Raw genomic sequence first — 17,433 nt, 5'->3', positions numbered from 1 at the left:
TGGACCGGCCCCCCCATGCCCTCCCCCTGAGGGCCGCCCCCGCCCCGCGCGCTTCCTGGGTGGGGCCGGGGCGGCTTCAAAAACCCCCCGCCGCCCCAGCCGCTCGCCGCCGCCGCCGCCCTTCGCGCCCCAGGCCGTCCCACTCCCTTCCTCCCGCCGCGGATCCGCCAGACAGCGAGGCCCCCGGCCGGGGGCAGGGGGGACGCCCCCTCCGGGGCACCCCCCGGCTCGAAGCCGCCCGCGGGGCCGGCCTCAGCCGGGAACGGAGGAAGGAGCCGCCGAGGAGCAGCCCAAGGCCCCAGAGTCTGAGACGAGCCGCCGCCGCCGCCCCCGCCGCCGCCGCCGCCGCCGCCGCCACTGCGGGGAGGAGGGGGAGGAGGAGCGGGAGGAGGGACGAGCTGGTTGGGAGAAGAGGAAAAAAGTTTTGAGACTTTTCCGCTGCTGCTGGGAGCCAAAGGCGCGGGGACCTTCGCGCAGCGCTGCTCCGCGAGGCAGGACTGGGGGACCCCAGACCGCACCTCCGCCCTGCACCGCCTCGGACGCTTGCTCCCTTCCTTCCCCCCACACGGCGTTCCCCGGGCGCCCCCATTCCGGACCAGCCCTCAGGAGCCTCATACCCGACTCCCGCGAGGACTCGACCCCAGACATCGGTCGCACCCTCCCGCACGGCCCCCAACTCCTAGCCTCTCTCTTGAGCCCCGCGCATCCAAGGACCCTTCTCCTCCGGGATCCAGGAGACGGGATTAATCTCAGACCTGCCCCAGCTTTCCTATTCAAGACCACCCACCTTTGGTACCAGATCTCGCTCATCTCGGTTTTTGCCGTGGGATACCGAGAACACACCCATCAGAGCCGCCCCTCCAGCTCCGCTCCGTCCTCCCTGAGGGCCTCAACTCCCTCCCTCCCCAGACCCTCCTACCTTTCCTCGGGAGACCCCCCCCAGCCCCTGTAGGGGCGGGGCCTCCCTCTTCCCACCCCAGCCCGGCTCGCGCTCTCGGCTGTGCCGGGGGCGCCGCCTCCCCCATGCCGCCCTCGGGGCTGCGGCTGCTGCCGCTGCTGCTGCCGCTGCTGTGGCTACTAGTGCTGCCGCCTGGCCGGCCGGCCGCCGGACTGTCCACCTGCAAGACCATCGACATGGAGCTGGTGAAGCGAAAGCGCATCGAGGCCATCCGCGGCCAGATTCTGTCCAAGCTTCGGCTCGCCAGCCCCCCGAGCCAGGGGGAGGTGCCGCCCGGTCCGCTGCCCGAGGCCGTACTGGCCCTTTACAACAGTACCCGTGACCGGGTGGCCGGGGAAAGTGCCGAACCTGAGCCTGAGCCAGAGGCGGACTACTACGCCAAGGAGGTCACCCGCGTGCTAATGGTGGAAAACAGCAACGGTGAGCTCGGAGGGGCAGGGGAACCCTGGAGGGGAGCCCCCAGGGGGCGCCGGAGTGCAGGGGTCACGGGGAGGAAATTACCGGTAGAGGAAACTGGCTGGGGGAAGAGGACCCCCGGGGGCGCCGGGAACTTGGGAGGGGGAGTCTCAGAGAGGATAGGGCTGAGCTCCCTACCCCCCAGGTATCTGGTCTTGAAGAGGAGATAGTGAGCGGAGTGGACCGCTTTTGGAGGGCTACAGGAACATGCGAGATCGTGGGCGGGGGGAGTCCCTTAGAGGGAGAGAAGCGAAGCAGTTACGGGGTGGGGGTGTAGAAAAAGACTTCCCCTTGCAGGGAGCACTAGAGTGCGGGGGTCGTGGGTGGGTCCCGCAGAGAGGGAGCTCGCTTTGGGAGAAGTGAGGACCCCGGCATTGGGGAGAGGAGAGGTAGTGGGGAAAGTTGACCCAGAGCTCAGGGGTCATGAGGCAGGAAGATTCAAGAAGGACAGAAAAACTAGGTGAAGCGAACCCCAGAGGTTCCAGAAAGTGGAGAGTGGACGCATTTGCACACGGCACGAAGAACACGCGGGATTGGGGAAGGGCTTAGAGAGAGAGGCGGGGAGGGGGTGATCAATGCGAGGTCAAAAGGGGGCGCGAGGTCATAGGGTGGGGAAAACTGGCGGGAGAGAAGCGGAGACCCCAGGGCGATGCCGGGGATGCGCCGGGAGGTGCTCTATTTCGCAGACGGACGTGAGAGGAGGAAGTCCAGCGGAGGAAGCGAGCCCCCAGGAAACCTAGAATACTGGGTCGTGGGAAGGGGTATACAGAGCGGAGAGACAAGCGTGGGAAAGATGGACCTGGGAGCGGGCAGAGGAGAGATGGACGGTGCCATGCTGGGAGCAGCGAGCCTCCGCCACGCCGCGGGATGGAAGGGAGAGGGCTGAGTGAGGAGTCGAGCCGTAGAGGGAGAGGTGGGTGGGTGCGACTCTACAAGACCCGGGTGAGAAAACCGAGCTGGTAGGGGTGAGGAAGCCCCACGTGTGTGCCACGCGCGGGGGGAGGAGCCTGCGCTTCCGGAAGGGGACTGGAGAACCCCAGCAGAGCTGAATGCTGAGAGCCTGGACCCCAAACTCCTAGTTCCTCTCTAGGAGGCTGGGGAAACCCCAGCGTCCGGCCACCTAGCCCTCCCTCCCTTCCTTTCCTTCCCGTGCCTCGGGGGGCGGGGATCGCGCGCGGAGCCTGGGGCGAGACGAGGCAGGTCCGGTCCCCACCCTCGCGGTGGCAGCGGCGCCTCCCGCCCCCTTCACCCCCAGCTCAGGGCGGCACTAACGCTGGGCCCGTCCCATCGGCGCCCGCGGAGACCCAGGCGTCCCGCGTGGCCCAGAGGCTTGGGGGCGACCCCCCTGCTTTCACTTTCCCTCTTGGGCATTAGACTTGTGGGTCTCTGGCCCATTTGTGTATCCAGTTGCCGCTTCAGCCGAATGACACCCCTACCCTCCCACATCTCCGTCTCACCTTTTCCGTCGTAGCTTCATACCTAACTTCTAGAAAGTGATAACTCGGCGCTTGGTTGTAGAGATTTTTCCAACATTGATACCTTCAATCTCTCTTCATTCCTCTTCTGCCTCCATCTCGCTCCCAAACCCTATGTCTCTCTTCCCCGTGTGTCTGTCTCCCATCTCTTCCCTCTCTCTCGCTTTTTCTCCTCCATACCCTACTCTCCATCTCTCCCTCTGACCGTTCCTGCCCCTTCTATCTCTCTTCTTCCCTATCTGTCTCCCAGGCCTGGACTCTACCCTTCCTTTGGGGTCTGCTGAGTAACTCCTGGGCCAAGATAGGGCTTTTTTTGTGCGGGGCAGGGGCTGGCCCGGCTAGAGAGGGGAGGAGTAGGGGAAGGAGACCCACAGAAGGGGCTTCCTCTGTCCTTTCTCATCGGATGTCTCCACCATTTCCATGCCCCCACTGCAGAGGCCTAAAGCAGCTGTCCCAGTTGATCCAGGAGTTCATGGCTTGCCCCGCTCTTTCCCAACCCCCACCTTTTCCTAGGCTAGAAAACTTCCTAATTTTCTCTGTTCCCCTTCCCCCGCCCCCGAAGCCATTCTTACCTAGAATGAACTTTGCCTTTTCTAACCAGCTGGGGAAGGAAACAATAATAATAATAACAACAACAACAAGAGTAATGTCACATTAGCAGGGAGGCAGCATAACCTAGGGCTTCAGAGCACAGCCTCTGGAATCAGACTGGCTGAGTTTGAATCCCCACTCTGCAGCTTCCTGGCTGCGTGATCTTGGGGCAAATTGTTTCATCTCTTTGCCTCAGTTTTCCCATCTATAAAACGGGTATACTAATAGTATCTTCCTCATGGGGTTGTTGAACACACACATTAGAGTAAGCATTGTATGCAGACTCTGTGCGACATACTTTATCTGCATCATCTCGCTTATTTCACACTAACAACCTGTAATCAGTCCTTGTCTTACAGGTGAGAATCTGGCACACAGAGAGGAATTCACTTGCCCAAAGTTCCCGCGCTTCAGTTAGGAGAGCCTGGGTTGGGAGGCAGAGAACTTGATGTCAGGTTGATCTTTCCCCAAAGAATAGGAAACTGAGGCTCCGAGAGGGCTTGTGACTTGCCCAAGAAAGAAGGCAGTAGAGGCACAGTCCGGTTCAAATGCCCTTGATCCCTGTGCTGCGACATAACTTGCATTTGAGGCTCCAAGTGCTGGGGAGGCCTAAGCAGGTAGAGCAGTGCCCAGCCCTGTGCCAGCTTTGTACTGAGGGGGCACTTCCCAGTTGATGGGAGGGAAGGGTGGATAAGATCCCGTTTAAAGAGGTGGAAACAAACCCAGAGAGGAGAAGCCAGTCACCTAAGGTCACACAGCTAAAATGTGTCAGGGTTAGACTCCAACCCAGGGCTCTTTGACTTGGGGTGCGCCAGCTCCCCTGCCCCTGTCAAACCCTGACATCCCCCCTCTCGGCTCCTTCTGCCTAGAAATCTATGGGAAAATCAAGCGTAGCCCACACAGCATGTATATGCTCTTCAACACGTCGGAGCTCCGGGAAGCGGTGCCCGAACCTGTGTTGCTCTCTCGGGCAGAGCTACGCCTGCTGAGGCTCAAGTTAAAAGTGGAGCAGCACGTGGAGCTGTACCAGGTGGGGGCGAGGGCCCCAGAGGTGGCCTGGGCTGGGGCGGCTGGAAGGCTGGTGGCTTCAGGGTCCATAGTGACCGATCCTGAAGGCACAGACTGTGGAATCACAGGGCTCTGAAGCTTTCAGACTCCTAGAGCCCTAGAAGGTTAAACGTTTAGAAGGCCGGAATCTTAGGAGTTGGATTCTAAGAACTCAGGACTTTTGAAAGTTTGAATCTCTGTAAAGGTTGCAGACTTTCAAAGTGCTCTGTCCCCACACAGTAGCCACTAGCCACATATGGCCATTTAAGTTGATCAAAATTAAATAAAAGAAAAAATTCAGTTCCTCAGTCTCACTGACCATAGTTCAAGAGGCCTGTAGTCACATGGGGTTAGCAGCCACTATTTTGGACACCACAGATAAAGAACTTTTCCATCATCACAGAAAGTTCTCTTGGTTAGCTCTTTTCTAGAAGAGTCTCCAGGAAGATTGGAGCCTCAAGGAGTTCTGGATTCTCTTGAAGGTTATGTGACCCAGAATCCCTGTCATGTGGAACGTTAGATTCAGTAGTAGGTGTTAGACTCTTACAACAAGGGAACTTTGGGCTTCCCTGGTGGTGCAGTGGTTGAGAGTCTGCCTGCCGATGCGGGGGACACGGGTTCGTGCCCCGGTCCGGGGGGATCCCGTGTGCCGCGGAGCGGCTGGGCCCGTGAGCCATGGCCGCTGAGCCTGCGCGTCCGGAGCCTCTGCTCCACAGCGGGACAGGCCACAGCAGTGAGAGGCCCGCGTACAGCAAAAAAAAAAAAACCAAAACAAGGGAACTTTGTCTGATGTTAACTTCTTGGAGTCTAGAGAATTCGTTTTTATCCTGCCAGCTCCCAGGGGATCATTCCACATGGATGTCAGGCGTCTGCAAGGTCTAGGTTTGTGGCATGTCAGACTCGTGGGTTTGTAGAACATGAGTCCTCTGGAATGTCTCAGGCTCATTGAATGTGTAATTCTTGGGGTGCCACTGAGCACTGGCGTTATGGAATGGCTTCTAACATAACTTCTAGAAAGTGATAACTCGGGACTTCCCTGGTGGCGCAGTGGTTAAGAATCTGCCTGCCAACGCAGGGGACACGGGTTCGAGCCCTGGTCCGGGAAGATCCCACATGCCGCGGAGCAACTAAGCCCACGTGCCACAACTACTGAACCTGCACTCTGGAGCCCGCGAGCCACAACTACTGAGCCCATGTGCCACAACTACTGAAGCCCGTGCGCCTAGAGCCCGTGCTCCGCAACAGGAGAGGCCACCGCAATGAGAAGCCCATGCACCGCAACAAAGAGTAGCCCCCGCTCGCCGCAACTAGAGAAAGCCCGCGCGTAGCAACGAAGACCCAAAGCAGCCAAAAATAAATAAATAAAAAATAAATACATTTTTTTCAAAAAAGAAGGAACGTGATAGACTCTCAGAATTTGGGGGGCCAAATTTGCAGAACTGCCTATAGTCAGTGACCCCTACGATGTCAGTAGGAGAATCGTGGCATCGTGGACTGTCCAAGCTGAAAGGGGCCGCCTGGCATTTCATCAGTGAGGAAACCAAGGACAAAAGGGGAGAGGAATTTTCCATGGCCACGCCGGGGTCAGGCATAGAGGATGAGCTGCCCAGGTGCCTTGACCCCCCCAGCCTGGGGTTCTCTCTCCCCTCTGGGCTGCTGTGGGGTGGGTGGCTCCTGTGGGCCCCTCGGTTTGGGTGTCTGGGAGGGGACAGTCTGCAGGACTGTGTGGAAGCCCTTTTCGGGGAGATGGACTCAGGGGTGCAGTGTACATGAGGGGTGTGTGGCAGCATCTACCCACTGTCTCTCCCCCCAATTCATTATCCCCCAGAAATACAGCAATGATTCCTGGCGCTACCTCAGCAACCGGCTGCTGGCCCCCAGCGACTCGCCGGAGTGGCTGTCCTTTGACGTCACTGGAGTTGTGCGGCAGTGGCTGACCCACGGAGGTGAGGATTGCTTGTCTGCCCCACCCCTATTTTTTTTGTGTTTTCTGGCCGCACTGCGTGGCATGTTGGACCTTAGCTCCCCGACCAGGGGTCGAACCTGCAGTGGAAGCGCGGACTGTTAACCATTGGACCACCAGGGAAGTCCCCCCCAACCCCTATTTTGTAATGGGGTTGACCCCATTGTTTGTCCTGGGGCTCCCCTGCCTAGCACCGCCCACCCCATGTTGGTGCCAAAGAGCCCAGACCTGGGCCTCCTTCCAGGCACTCAAACCTGAGTGATTAATGGTAAATCCATTTCCTGAGCACCTGCCCTGTGCTGGGTGATGCTGGGGACACAACAGTAACCAAAACAGCACCATACTTGCCCTCATGAAGCTTATCATCCATTGCTCGGGTTAAGGGATTTGGGGGAAAGACCTGAAAACCAGGTAGTAATGTCCCAGAGTGGGCAGGGTTGGGAGGGGGAGCCCAGAGGAGGTGCCTGACCCAGCCTGGGAAATCAGGGAGGGCTTCCTGGAAGAGGGGACATTAGAGCGGTTGTCTGAGGGATCAGTGGAGCCAGCCTGGGAAAGACGGAGGGGCAAGAGTGTTCAAGGCGGAGGGATAGGCTGTGCAGAGCCCTCGAGTCCAGGGAGAGCCTGACACACCTGATCTGTCCAGAAGAGGACTGTCTGTCCTGTCCGATCTGAGTCCACAGTACCCACATCTCCCTTCCTAGTCTCCCTCTCATTCATTCCTTCACTCAGTAGATGCCAGTAGGTTCCTGCTATGTGCCTGGCCCTGTGCGGGTGGTGTGGGGGACACAGTGGTAACCATGACAACTTCTAGGCCTGCCCTCATGGGGCCCACAGTCACTTCTAGACACCTAGGAAATCTTGCCAAAGCCCTAGCAGGGAGCCCGCCTGACTCCCATTGTGATGGCCACAATGACCAGGGCCGGGATGGGGGAGGCCATAAGTGCTGTGGGAGCCGAGAGTGGGCATCCAAACCCATCTGGAGGGGTCCAGGAGGGCTTCCTGGATGAGGATGATGGTGTTGAGACCCATGAGATAAGTGATGGTTTGGCTAGAGGAAAAGATGGGGGTTAGGGAGCAGGTGAGCGCTGGGACAAGTGTCCTGGGCTGATTGCTGAGTCCAGAGCCCCCAGCACAGGGTCCAACACATAGTGGGAGCTTAGAAAGGCATTCACTCATTCATTCAAGAAAACTTTCTTCCACACCGACCCTGGGACAAGAGCCCAGGCACTTGCATCCCAGCCCTGCCTTTTCCCACTTTGGGCAAGTCACCCCCTCTCCGTGGGCCTTGGCTTCTTCATCTGTAAAATGGGGAGCTTTGGTGAGGATTAAAGGAAATAACGCACAAAAAGTGTTTAGAACAGGGTCTGGCACCCAGTGCGAACTCAGGAGATGTTTGTTTTTACGACTGTGGGCCAGGCCCAGTGGGGAACAAGAAAACAAGGATCCCTGCCCCCACGTATCCTGCTTTGCCACTGAGAACAAAGAGGGGAATAAATAGCCAGATACAAACGTCAGGGTAAGTGCTATGGAGAAAATGAAGTGCTGTCATAGTGGGGGAGGGGCTGTGTCCTGGAGGGCTTCCAGGAGGAGGTGGCCTTTGAGCTGAGACCTGGAGGAGGAGGAGGCTGCAAGGCAAAGGACTGGAGCACGAGGGTGCAGTGAGAGGCCAGGCAGGGGAAGGGGCAGGAAGGAGGTCCCCCCACCCCCACTCCGGGGGTTTGCTACTTCCTTTCTCCTCCCCCAGGGGCTGGGTGAGCCGCCCCCTCACACTGGCTTCCCTCTCTCCACTCCCACAGAGGAAATAGAGGGCTTTCGCCTCAGTGCCCACTGTTCCTGTGACAGCAAAGATAACACACTCCAAGTGGACATTAACGGTGAGGCCCACCTCCCCGGCCCGGCCCCATGCCCACCAGTGATGTGTGTGTGTGTGTGTGTGTGTGTGTGTGTGTGCGTGTGTGTGTGTTTCTTCCCCTTGACCATCTCCCATTCATCCATCTGAGAGTGTGTGTATGTCTCCCCCACCCTCCCTACCTCCTGACTCCCAAACCAAAGCAGGGTTCAGTTCCGGCCGCCGGGGTGACCTCGCCACCATTCATGGCATGAACCGGCCCTTCCTGCTCCTCATGGCCACCCCGCTGGAGAGGGCCCAGCACCTGCACAGCCCCCGGCACCGCCGAGCCCTGGACACCAACTACTGCTTCAGGTGAACCTTGCAGCCTTTCCCTGACGCCTTCTGGGCTGGGGGCCTCCTTGCCGTCTGCTGAGCAGGCACCGCAAATTGGGCACCTGGCTGGTGCTATGCTTGGGCTGGCACCTCCTTCAGCCTGGAGCGTTCAGGGGATGAGGTCCGAGGCCTAGGATGCTGGGATGTGGGAACTGGGAGTCCTCGAATGCTGAGATCAGGTGGCTCTCTTGCTGGTGGGTTGCAATCAGAGACTATTAGAATGTTGAACACGGAGAATGTGAGAATTCACTATTGGAAGGTCGCCACGTTAGATTCCTGTCCTGCTGGCAGGTTGGGGTTCGAGCATGTGGGGATTCTAGGATGTGAGAATCGGTATTCATTACTGAAATCTGAGAATGTTGGACTCAAGGGATGTTGGGATCCTAGAACTTGGGAATTCAGAACTGGAAGATTGCCCATGTTGGATTCCTATACTATTGACAGACTAGAGTCTCCCGTATCGGCAGATTGGAGTCCTTGACTATTGGGCCCAGAATAGTGGAATCCTGTGTTAAAATATTTGCATCCACAAATGTTGGAGTTGGAGAAAGCCAGAGTCTCGGTAACCTAGAATGTTGGGACTCAGGGCTGGAATCTTGTGAGAATCTTGGAAGGCTGTGATCTTAGAAAGTGGCAGCTTGGACCTCTTGAGTGATGGGCTCAGAATTGTGGATGTTGGAATGCAGTTTTTTTTGTTTGTTTGTTTGTTTGTTTTGCCGTACGCGGGCCTCTCACTGCTGTGGCCTCTCCCGTTGCGGAGCACAGGCTCCGTTCGCGCAGGCTCAGCGGCCATGGCTCACGGGCCCAGCCGCTCCGCGGCATGTGGGATCTTCCCGGACCGGGGCACGAACCCGTGTCCCCTGCATCGGCAGGCGGACTCCCAACCACTGTGCCACCAGGGAAGCCCTGGAATGCAGTTTTGAAATATTGGAATTCAAGAATGCCAAGATCTTGGAGAGCTGGAATGTGGGAATCCTAGAAAGCTGGAAAGCTGTTGGTGTGTTAGAATCTTGAGAGGCTGGTGTATTGCAGTCTAAGAAAACTGAAAAGCTGTAGTCCTAGAATGTTGAAGTTCAGAGTTAGAAGGTTGCGAGTTTAGAGTGATAATGTGACCTTGGCCCTCCCCTGCTTGATATTTTGATGGTGCCTTTGGGCTTTGTTACATGCAGTTCTCCTGCTGGAAAGTCAGCTCTGCTCCCAAACTCCTTCACCACCAGATCCCACCCTCTGCCCAGCAATCCTGTGGATGAATGAATGGATTGAGGTCTTGAGTGCCGGCAGCTTATACTATCACAGTGAGAGAGTGCCAGCCACATGAGGGACACAACGTCACTTAGGAAGTCTTCCCAGAACATCAAACCTGAAGCTGATCAGTGCGGTAGATCCAGTTTTCCAGAAATATGAGAACAGAGAAACACGTTAAACAACACCGTGGTCGTGCAGTCAGCAACATCTAGATCGTGGGAAACCTGACCCAGTTTCTTCAACAAATACAATACAAAGTGGGGAAACAGAGAGATGGTTCTGTAGACTTTAAAATAGAATATTAAAATATGTATCAAATAATTGCCACGTATAGACCATATTTGGGTCTTTTTTTTTTTTTTTTCTTTTTTGGCCCGAGCCACGCAGCATGTGGGATCTGAGTTGTTCCGTGACTGGGGAATCAAACTGTTGCCCCCTGCAGTGGAAGTGCAGAGTCTTAACCACTGGACTGCCAGGCAAGTCCCCCAAGTGGGTTTCTTTTACTCGTCAGGCCCTGTTGGGTCCTGGTAGACTGGAGGGCAGAGTTGCAAGGGCCTGGACTGCGTGTATCACAGGACCTGGAAAGCAGCAGGCCCCAGGCATGCACCTCAGGGTCACCTGGAGGACTTGTTAAATGTGGCCTGCTGTCTCCCACCCATCCCCACCCCCAGTTTCTGATTCAGTGGGTCTGGGGTGGGGCCTGAGAATTTGCATTTCCCACAATTTCCCAGGCGGTGCTGCTGCTCCAGGGACCCTACAGGGAGAACAGTTGAGTTGGATAATAGAATCACACACTTCAAGTCTTAGGACCTCAGCACCCTGGCACAGTTGGACCAGAAATGAAAGATTATTCTGGACAGTGGTTCTTCCCCTTTTGTGAGTCCGGGAACCCCTTGAGAAGTCGAAAGCCAGGAACCTTTTTTCCCCAGAATATGCCTATACATACACACGTAGGTGCATATGGTTTGGGGGGCTCAGGCCCCTCCCTCAGCCCATCCATGGATTTCCTGACGCCTCCTGGGCCCTTAACAACGTCTTATTTGATCCAACATCCCTTGCATCTTTGTACAGATGAGGGAACTGCGGCCCAGCCAGACTGGGGAGGCGCCAGGCTGAACTCACAGGAATCTAAGTTTCCTAACTTCCTTCTCAACGTCCTGTGGCTCTTGGGAGAGGCCTGTCTTGCCCTGGGAGATCCTGTCACATTGCCTCTTCCCCCTCTGCTTAAGCTGACATGGTTGCACTGGGCAGGTGAGGCCACAGACTCCAGGGCTGCACAGAGTTAGCTGTGAACCTGGCCCCAAACTCCACCACATGTAGGCTACAAGTGAACAGACAACATCCCCCTTTCTCTGAGGCTCAATTTTTCTTCATCCTGCAAATGGGAATAATAATAAGACCTGCCTTGTAGGGAATTCTCTATTGATATTTTTTTTTGGCCGCACCACACACATGCGGAATCTTAGTTCCCTGACCAGGGATCGAACCTGTGCCCCCTGCAGTGGAATCATGGAGTCTTAACCAGTGGACTGCCAGGGAATTCCCGCTATTGATTTTTTTTTTTTTTTCCCTCTATTGATTCTTGAGTAGGAAAATGCATGCACTTGGATCAAACCCAGAAAGGATACTCAGAGACCCTCCAGCTCCGGCCCCCAGCCCCTCTATGAGGAGGCTTTTATTGTATTTCTGTCTCCTCCCAGAGAGTCTCTGTATGAGACACTTACACATAGCCATGTATATGTTTTTTATTTTGTCCAAATGGTATAGTCTTTTTTTTGGGGGGGTACTGCATTTTCTTTCTTTAAATTTTATTTTCTGATTCTAAAAGTAACACATACCCACTATCGAGAATTTGGAAAATACAGAACGATATCCCCCATCACATTGCCACCTATGAAATGTCACTGTCAGCATTTTAATATATTGCCCTCCAGTCCTTCTATTCAAAACAGAATTTGGACCATGCTGTACCTGTAACTTTGCATAGTGTTTCTTTCATATGTTATGAACATGGAATTTAAAGTGTTCTCAGCTGCCCATGAGTCAAGCTTTTTAGTTAAGTTCCCAGCCCATCCCAACCATGGCCCCAGGGGCCAGCACAGAAAATGCCCCATTTCCTTCCAGACATGAAGGAGCCAGGGCCGCAGACTGGGGAGGACTGACTTTTGCATCCGAGCCTGGGACAGAGGTCATGAGTCCAGGGCAGTAGAGTCTTACATACCACCACTCTCCAATGTGCTTTTATTTTTTATTTTGTTTTGTTTTTTAAAAAGTATTTATTTTTTTTGGCTGCATTGGATTTTAGTTGCGGCACACGGGCTCTTTGTTGCAGTGAGCGGGCTCTTCGTTGTGGCGCGTGGGCTGGCTTCTCTCTAGTTGTGGCGCCTCAGTAGGCTCTAGAGTGTGTGGCCTCCGTAGCTGCGGGGTGCAGGCTTAGTTGCCCCGCAGGATGTGGGATCTTATTTCCCCGACCAGGGATCGGACCCACGTCCCCTGCACTGGGAGGAGGATTCTTAACCACTGGACCACCACGGAAGTCCCTCCAATGTGCTTTTAAAAGACCTAACATATTGATCAATTATTTTATACAGCCAGTACTTGCTAAGCACCTGCTATATGCCAGGCACTGTTGCAGGGACACATTTAGGGACAAAATAGACAAAAAGTCCTGTCCTCAGAGGAAGACAGAAAACGAACAGATAAATAAATCAGTATCTAATAAAAGAGTAGGTGGCAAGAAGGAAAACAAATCTGAGGAAGGGGAAAGAAAGAAGTCATTGTGATGATTTATTTTTCCTCTTCTGATTGAAATTTTTTTTATTAGGGGAAACTTTAAAGGTATTCATAAGCAACCAAGATGGTACAAGGAACCCCCATGAACTCTCATCCAGTATCAACAAGTATTAAGATTTGCCCCATTTCAGCTGCAGTCATTTTCATGTTTTCTCACATAACTGAATGCTGTTATTACACTGTATGGAATTAACAAACATTTGGATTGGTATTTTGGGTAGGATGGTCCAGGAAGGACTCTGAGGTGACGACATTCATTTGTTTGACTGATACTTATTGAGCACCTACTGCATGCCAGGCAGTGTTCTAGGAGTTAAGGGTCCCTGAGTGAGGGATATTTGAGCGTACATACAAACGGAGTGAAGAAACAGAGCCAGAGTGGGTATCTGTGGGAATAGCAAGCCAGGCAGAGGGAACAGCAAGTGCAAATGTCCTGAGCTGGGACTCAGGAACAGCGAGGATGGTAATGTGGCCGAAGGAGAGTGAGAGTGGGAGTGGGGAGGGAGTTGAGATCAGCCAGATCTGGTAGCGCCTTGTGGTCCATGACGAGGGCTTGGGCATTTGCCTTGTTCAGAGCAGAGGAGCGACAGACAGTCTCTAGTATGTGGCCCCATAAGGCAGGGATTTCTGTCTGTTTTGTTTGTACTGCGTCCCCAGTAGACCGCAGCCCAGCACATGGTAGTAGCTCAGTGAACATTTGTTGCACACGTAGAACATATCAGTACACGTGGAGCTGCATTGTGTTTTTTATGTTCCAGTGTGTGGATGTGCTGTGGTTGGTGTAGCCCCCTCTGGACGTTCATTTGGCTTCTTACAGGCTTGAGCATTGCCTGAGATGATGTTTATGAGGATGCCCTTAGCGCAGTGCTGGACTAGAGGAAGTGCTTTATCAGTGTTAGTGATGATCATTACTATTACTGTTAATGCTGTTATCATCACAGGGGTTGCAAGGGAGACCAGGATGGAGACCGTGCTGGCGGGCAACCAGGGTGAAACACATGCACAGCCGGGGGAGGAGGGGCATCCCTCCGCTCTCCTGACTCGGGTTCCTCCCTCCCTCCGGCCTGCAGCTCTACGGAAAAGAACTGCTGCGTTCGGCAGCTCTACATTGACTTCCGCAAGGACCTGGGCTGGAAGTGGATTCACGAACCCAAGGGCTACCACGCCAATTTCTGCCTGGGGCCCTGCCCCTACATCTGGAGCCTGGACACGCAGTACAGCAAGGTGTGTCTGGAGCCCTGGCTGGGGGTGGGATGAGGGTAGCAGGAACCGAGGGAGGAGAGGGAGAAAAAGAGGTAAAACCAGATGAATTGGCGAGATAGTAGTCAGAAAGAGAGGAGACAGGGAGATTGGCGGGGAGGTGGCAAAGGGATGGGAGAGAAACTAGAGGCAGGGTCTGAGCAGTTAGAGACACGAGGCAGAGGGAGACAGAGATACGGGGAGACCCATGGAGATGCATAACTTGGGCTTGGGAAGAGGTCGGGAGATGGAAGGAGAAAGAGAGGAACGGAGGGACACAATGAGAGAGAAAAAGGCAGGAGGATAGAGAATTAGGAAGATGGAAGGAGAAAGACAATGAGACACAAGCCAAGAGTGGAAACTGGGGAGAGGCAGAGAAACAGAAAGAAACGGAATGAGATAAGACAGAGGGAGATGGGGAGAGGCTGGCGGGGTGGGGGTACCCTCCCCATGACCCCCGACCCTGACCCCGCCCACCCGCCCCGCAGGTCCTGGCCCTGTACAACCAGCACAACCCGGGCGCGTCGGCGGCGCCGTGCTGCGTGCCGCAGGCGCTGGAGCCGCTGCCCATCGTGTACTACGTGGGCCGCAAGCCCAAGGTGGAGCAGCTGTCCAACATGATCGTGCGCTCCTGCAAGTGCAGCTGAGGCCCCGCCCCTCCCGGCAGGTCCCGCCCACCCCGGCAGGCCCGGCCCCGCCCCCCGCCCGCCTCATCAGGGTTGTATTTAAGGACACCGCGCCCAAGCCCACCTGGGGTCCATTAAAGGTGGAGAGAGGACTGGGTCTCTGTGTCATTGGGTGCCTAACTAGGGTTTCTCTTCCGACGTTCCCCGACCTCCCCCCCCAATGCCCCCCGCATCTCCTTACATTGACACTTACATCTGCCTCCTCCTGTCTCTGCCCATCATTCATTTGCCCCTCCTCACACAAACACTTCTTAGCGCTTGTTATGTTTCTTACTCCTGGTGAACAAGGGTTAGATTTATTTATTGAGCACCTTGGACCCTTATGTTAATTAACTCATTTAACCACCATAACAAAGCTCTGAGATAGACTCTGATAACACCCACTTTAAATGTAAGGAAATGGAAGCCCAGAGAGGTTAAGGGAATAGTTCCTGCCTACCAGGAACCTACTTTCTGGGGAGGAGACAGACATAGTAAAGTTGTGCGAAAACAGGAAAGCAGGATGGGTAAGAGATGGCTTTGGGGAGGAGGGAGGGCTTCTTGGACGAGGTGGCATTTGGGACTTGAAGGAAGCCAAGAAGGCAGCCTGGGGGAGGGTGTTCTTGGTAGGAAGACAAAAGCAAAGGCCTGGAAGTAAAGATGAACTTGGGGTGAGCTACACAGGCAGGAAAGAGGCCAGTGCGTTTGGAAGGGAGGGGCAAGAGGAAGGGTGTTAAGATCTGAGTCAGAAAGTAACACTCACAGGCCAGAGAATAATAACAATTCTCCACTCCAGGTATGGCGCTACTAGCTCACGGCATTCTCCCCACAGCCCAAGAGAGCATGGGTTGGCAAACTATTGCCTGCAGGCAAATTCTGACTTGCTGCCTGTTTCTGTAAATAAATTTTTTTTTTTTTTTCCTTTGCGGTAAGCGGGCCTCTCACCGTTGTGGCCTCTCCCGTTGTGGAGCACAGGCTCCGGACACGCAGGCCCAGCGACTGTGGCTAATGGGCCCAGCCGCTCCACGGCATGCGGGATCCTCCCAGACCGGGGCACGAACCCGTGTCCCCTGCATCGGCAGGCGGACTCTCAACCACCGCGCCACCAGGGAAGCCCTGTCAATAAAGTTTTATTGGAGCACAGCCATGCTCACTTGGTACAGTACTGTCTGTGGCTGTTTTAGTGCTACTGGGGCAGAGTTGAGTAGAAACTGTGCAAAGTCAAAAATATTTACTATCTGACCCTTGACAGAAAATGTCTGCCAACTCCTGCTTTGGAGATCATTTGCTCCCCACTCCACAGATGGGAATACTGAGGCACAGAGAGGTTAACTTATTTGTTATGGTCACATAGTTAGCAAACGGCACAGCTGGGATTCAAACCCAGGCAGCTAGAGTTGAGGGCTTATGCCCACAACTTCTGCACTGGTCCTGCCTTCCAGACCACATCAGGCCTGTGGGGACCTGTGAGAACTTGTACTCTGAGAGAGGAAGGCACCATGACAGGGTTTGGAACAGAAGCACTTTGACTTAAGTGCTCAGAGGGTCCCTCTGGTTGATGGTTGAGAGTAGACTGAATGGGTGTGAGGGTGACTGCAGGGAGACCAGTTGTCCAGGAGAGAAATGACAGCACCCTGAGCTGGGGTGGGTCTCCCTCTGCTGTGTTTCTTCCCATCTGCTGGGGTCTTGCTGATGAACTCTCTCCCGCTTCCTCTTTCTCTGGCTTCTCAGTTTCCCCTCTTCCTCCCTGGTTTCAGTTCCCCCCTCTCTCTCCCCGGCCCTTCTCAGGTCCGGGGCCTTGACCTGCTTTGCTCAGTGACTGCCCTGGGGGAGGATGGTGTGAGTGCTGAGCTTCCTTTGCAGGTGGGTCAGTGGCACCAGGTCTGGATGAGTGGGCCCCGGGGCCTGCCCAGCCCAGCCCAGCGGTAGAAATGTGGTCACTCCTCCTGGCCCAGGTCTGGGAGCCATAGAGGGCTGGGGGTGAGGTGGGGGCCGGAGGAGTTCCCTATCCAAGGATGTGCTTCCATTGTCACCAGCCGCCCCATCACGTGCACACAGCCCAGCCTTGGAACTTGGCTGGGACACAACATAAGCAGAGACTTCCATAGGGACGCAGCAAGATGGAATCACACAAATACATCCTGTAGGATCCTAGGCACAACCACCACACTGCGGACACAGATGCAGAGGCCGTGCCATGCACAGACACACTCCTCACAGCATCAGAGCCCCGTCAGGAAATGAAACAGAGACTCCGGCCCCGACCCACCGACAGTTATACAAACATCCTCCATGGGGTCACGGTCACAAACAGGCACCGTGTGCACGCACAGGGCCTGACACGTCACAGTCCCACCCAGACACATACCACACACGGAGATCTGACACGTCAGTATCTCGCAGACCGCCAGGCGGTCGTGCCCAGTCGGCCTGACATCGGCTGGCCCCACACGCTCAGGCCTGGGGAGTCCCACACGGCCCTACGGACGGTAGCCGACCCGTCATACTTAGACGCACTGTCACACCCCAGGTCCCAGACGGAGAGTCCCGCACACCCAGACACACCCCCGGGGCCGTGGCCCTCACACGCCCAGCTCGCGCCTCGGCCCAGGACAAGTCCGGGCCGCACACCGGGCCGCGCGCTCCCGCGGTCGCCGAGCCCTGGCCACGCCCCGGGCGGCGGGGACGGGGAAAGCCGCGGGCTCAGCACCTTCCCGGCCGCGGGGGCGGCTCCTGCCCCGCCCCTCCCGGCACCTGGCCCCGCGGGAAGGCCGGGC

The 17,433-nt window shown here is 55.6% G+C and overlaps 1 protein-coding gene across 2 annotated transcripts; it reads left to right on the top strand.

Moving 5' to 3' along the window:
- Positions 1 to 149: 149 nt before the first annotated feature.
- On the top strand, positions 150 to 17,355 carry TGFB1 (transforming growth factor beta 1). 2 transcript variants are annotated; one of them, XM_029238553.1, is made up of 7 exons: positions 150 to 1,378; positions 4,350 to 4,510; positions 6,356 to 6,473; positions 8,287 to 8,364; positions 8,546 to 8,693; positions 13,823 to 13,976; positions 14,480 to 14,996. In XM_029238553.1, the coding sequence occupies exons 1-7, from the start codon at positions 1,024 to 1,026 to the stop codon at positions 14,636 to 14,638; spliced, it is 1,173 nt and encodes a 390-aa protein (XP_029094386.1). In that variant the 5' UTR covers positions 150 to 1,023; the 3' UTR covers positions 14,639 to 14,996. The 2 variants fall into 2 exon arrangements, with proteins under 2 accessions (XP_029094386.1, XP_029094380.1); XM_029238547.1 differs by having other exon boundaries at positions 582 to 1,378; positions 8,543 to 8,693; positions 14,480 to 17,355.
- Positions 17,356 to 17,433: the final 78 nt, after the last annotated feature.

Source organism: Monodon monoceros, unplaced genomic scaffold, assembly GCF_005190385.1.
Source record: "Monodon monoceros isolate NGI ecotype Baffin Bay Population unplaced genomic scaffold, NGI_Narwhal_1 Super_Scaffold_10, whole genome shotgun sequence".
Taxonomy (NCBI): Eukaryota; Metazoa; Chordata; class Mammalia; order Artiodactyla; family Monodontidae; genus Monodon; species Monodon monoceros.
Note: the sequence above shows the minus strand (reverse complement) of the source record. Positions and strands in the feature narration are given on the sequence as shown.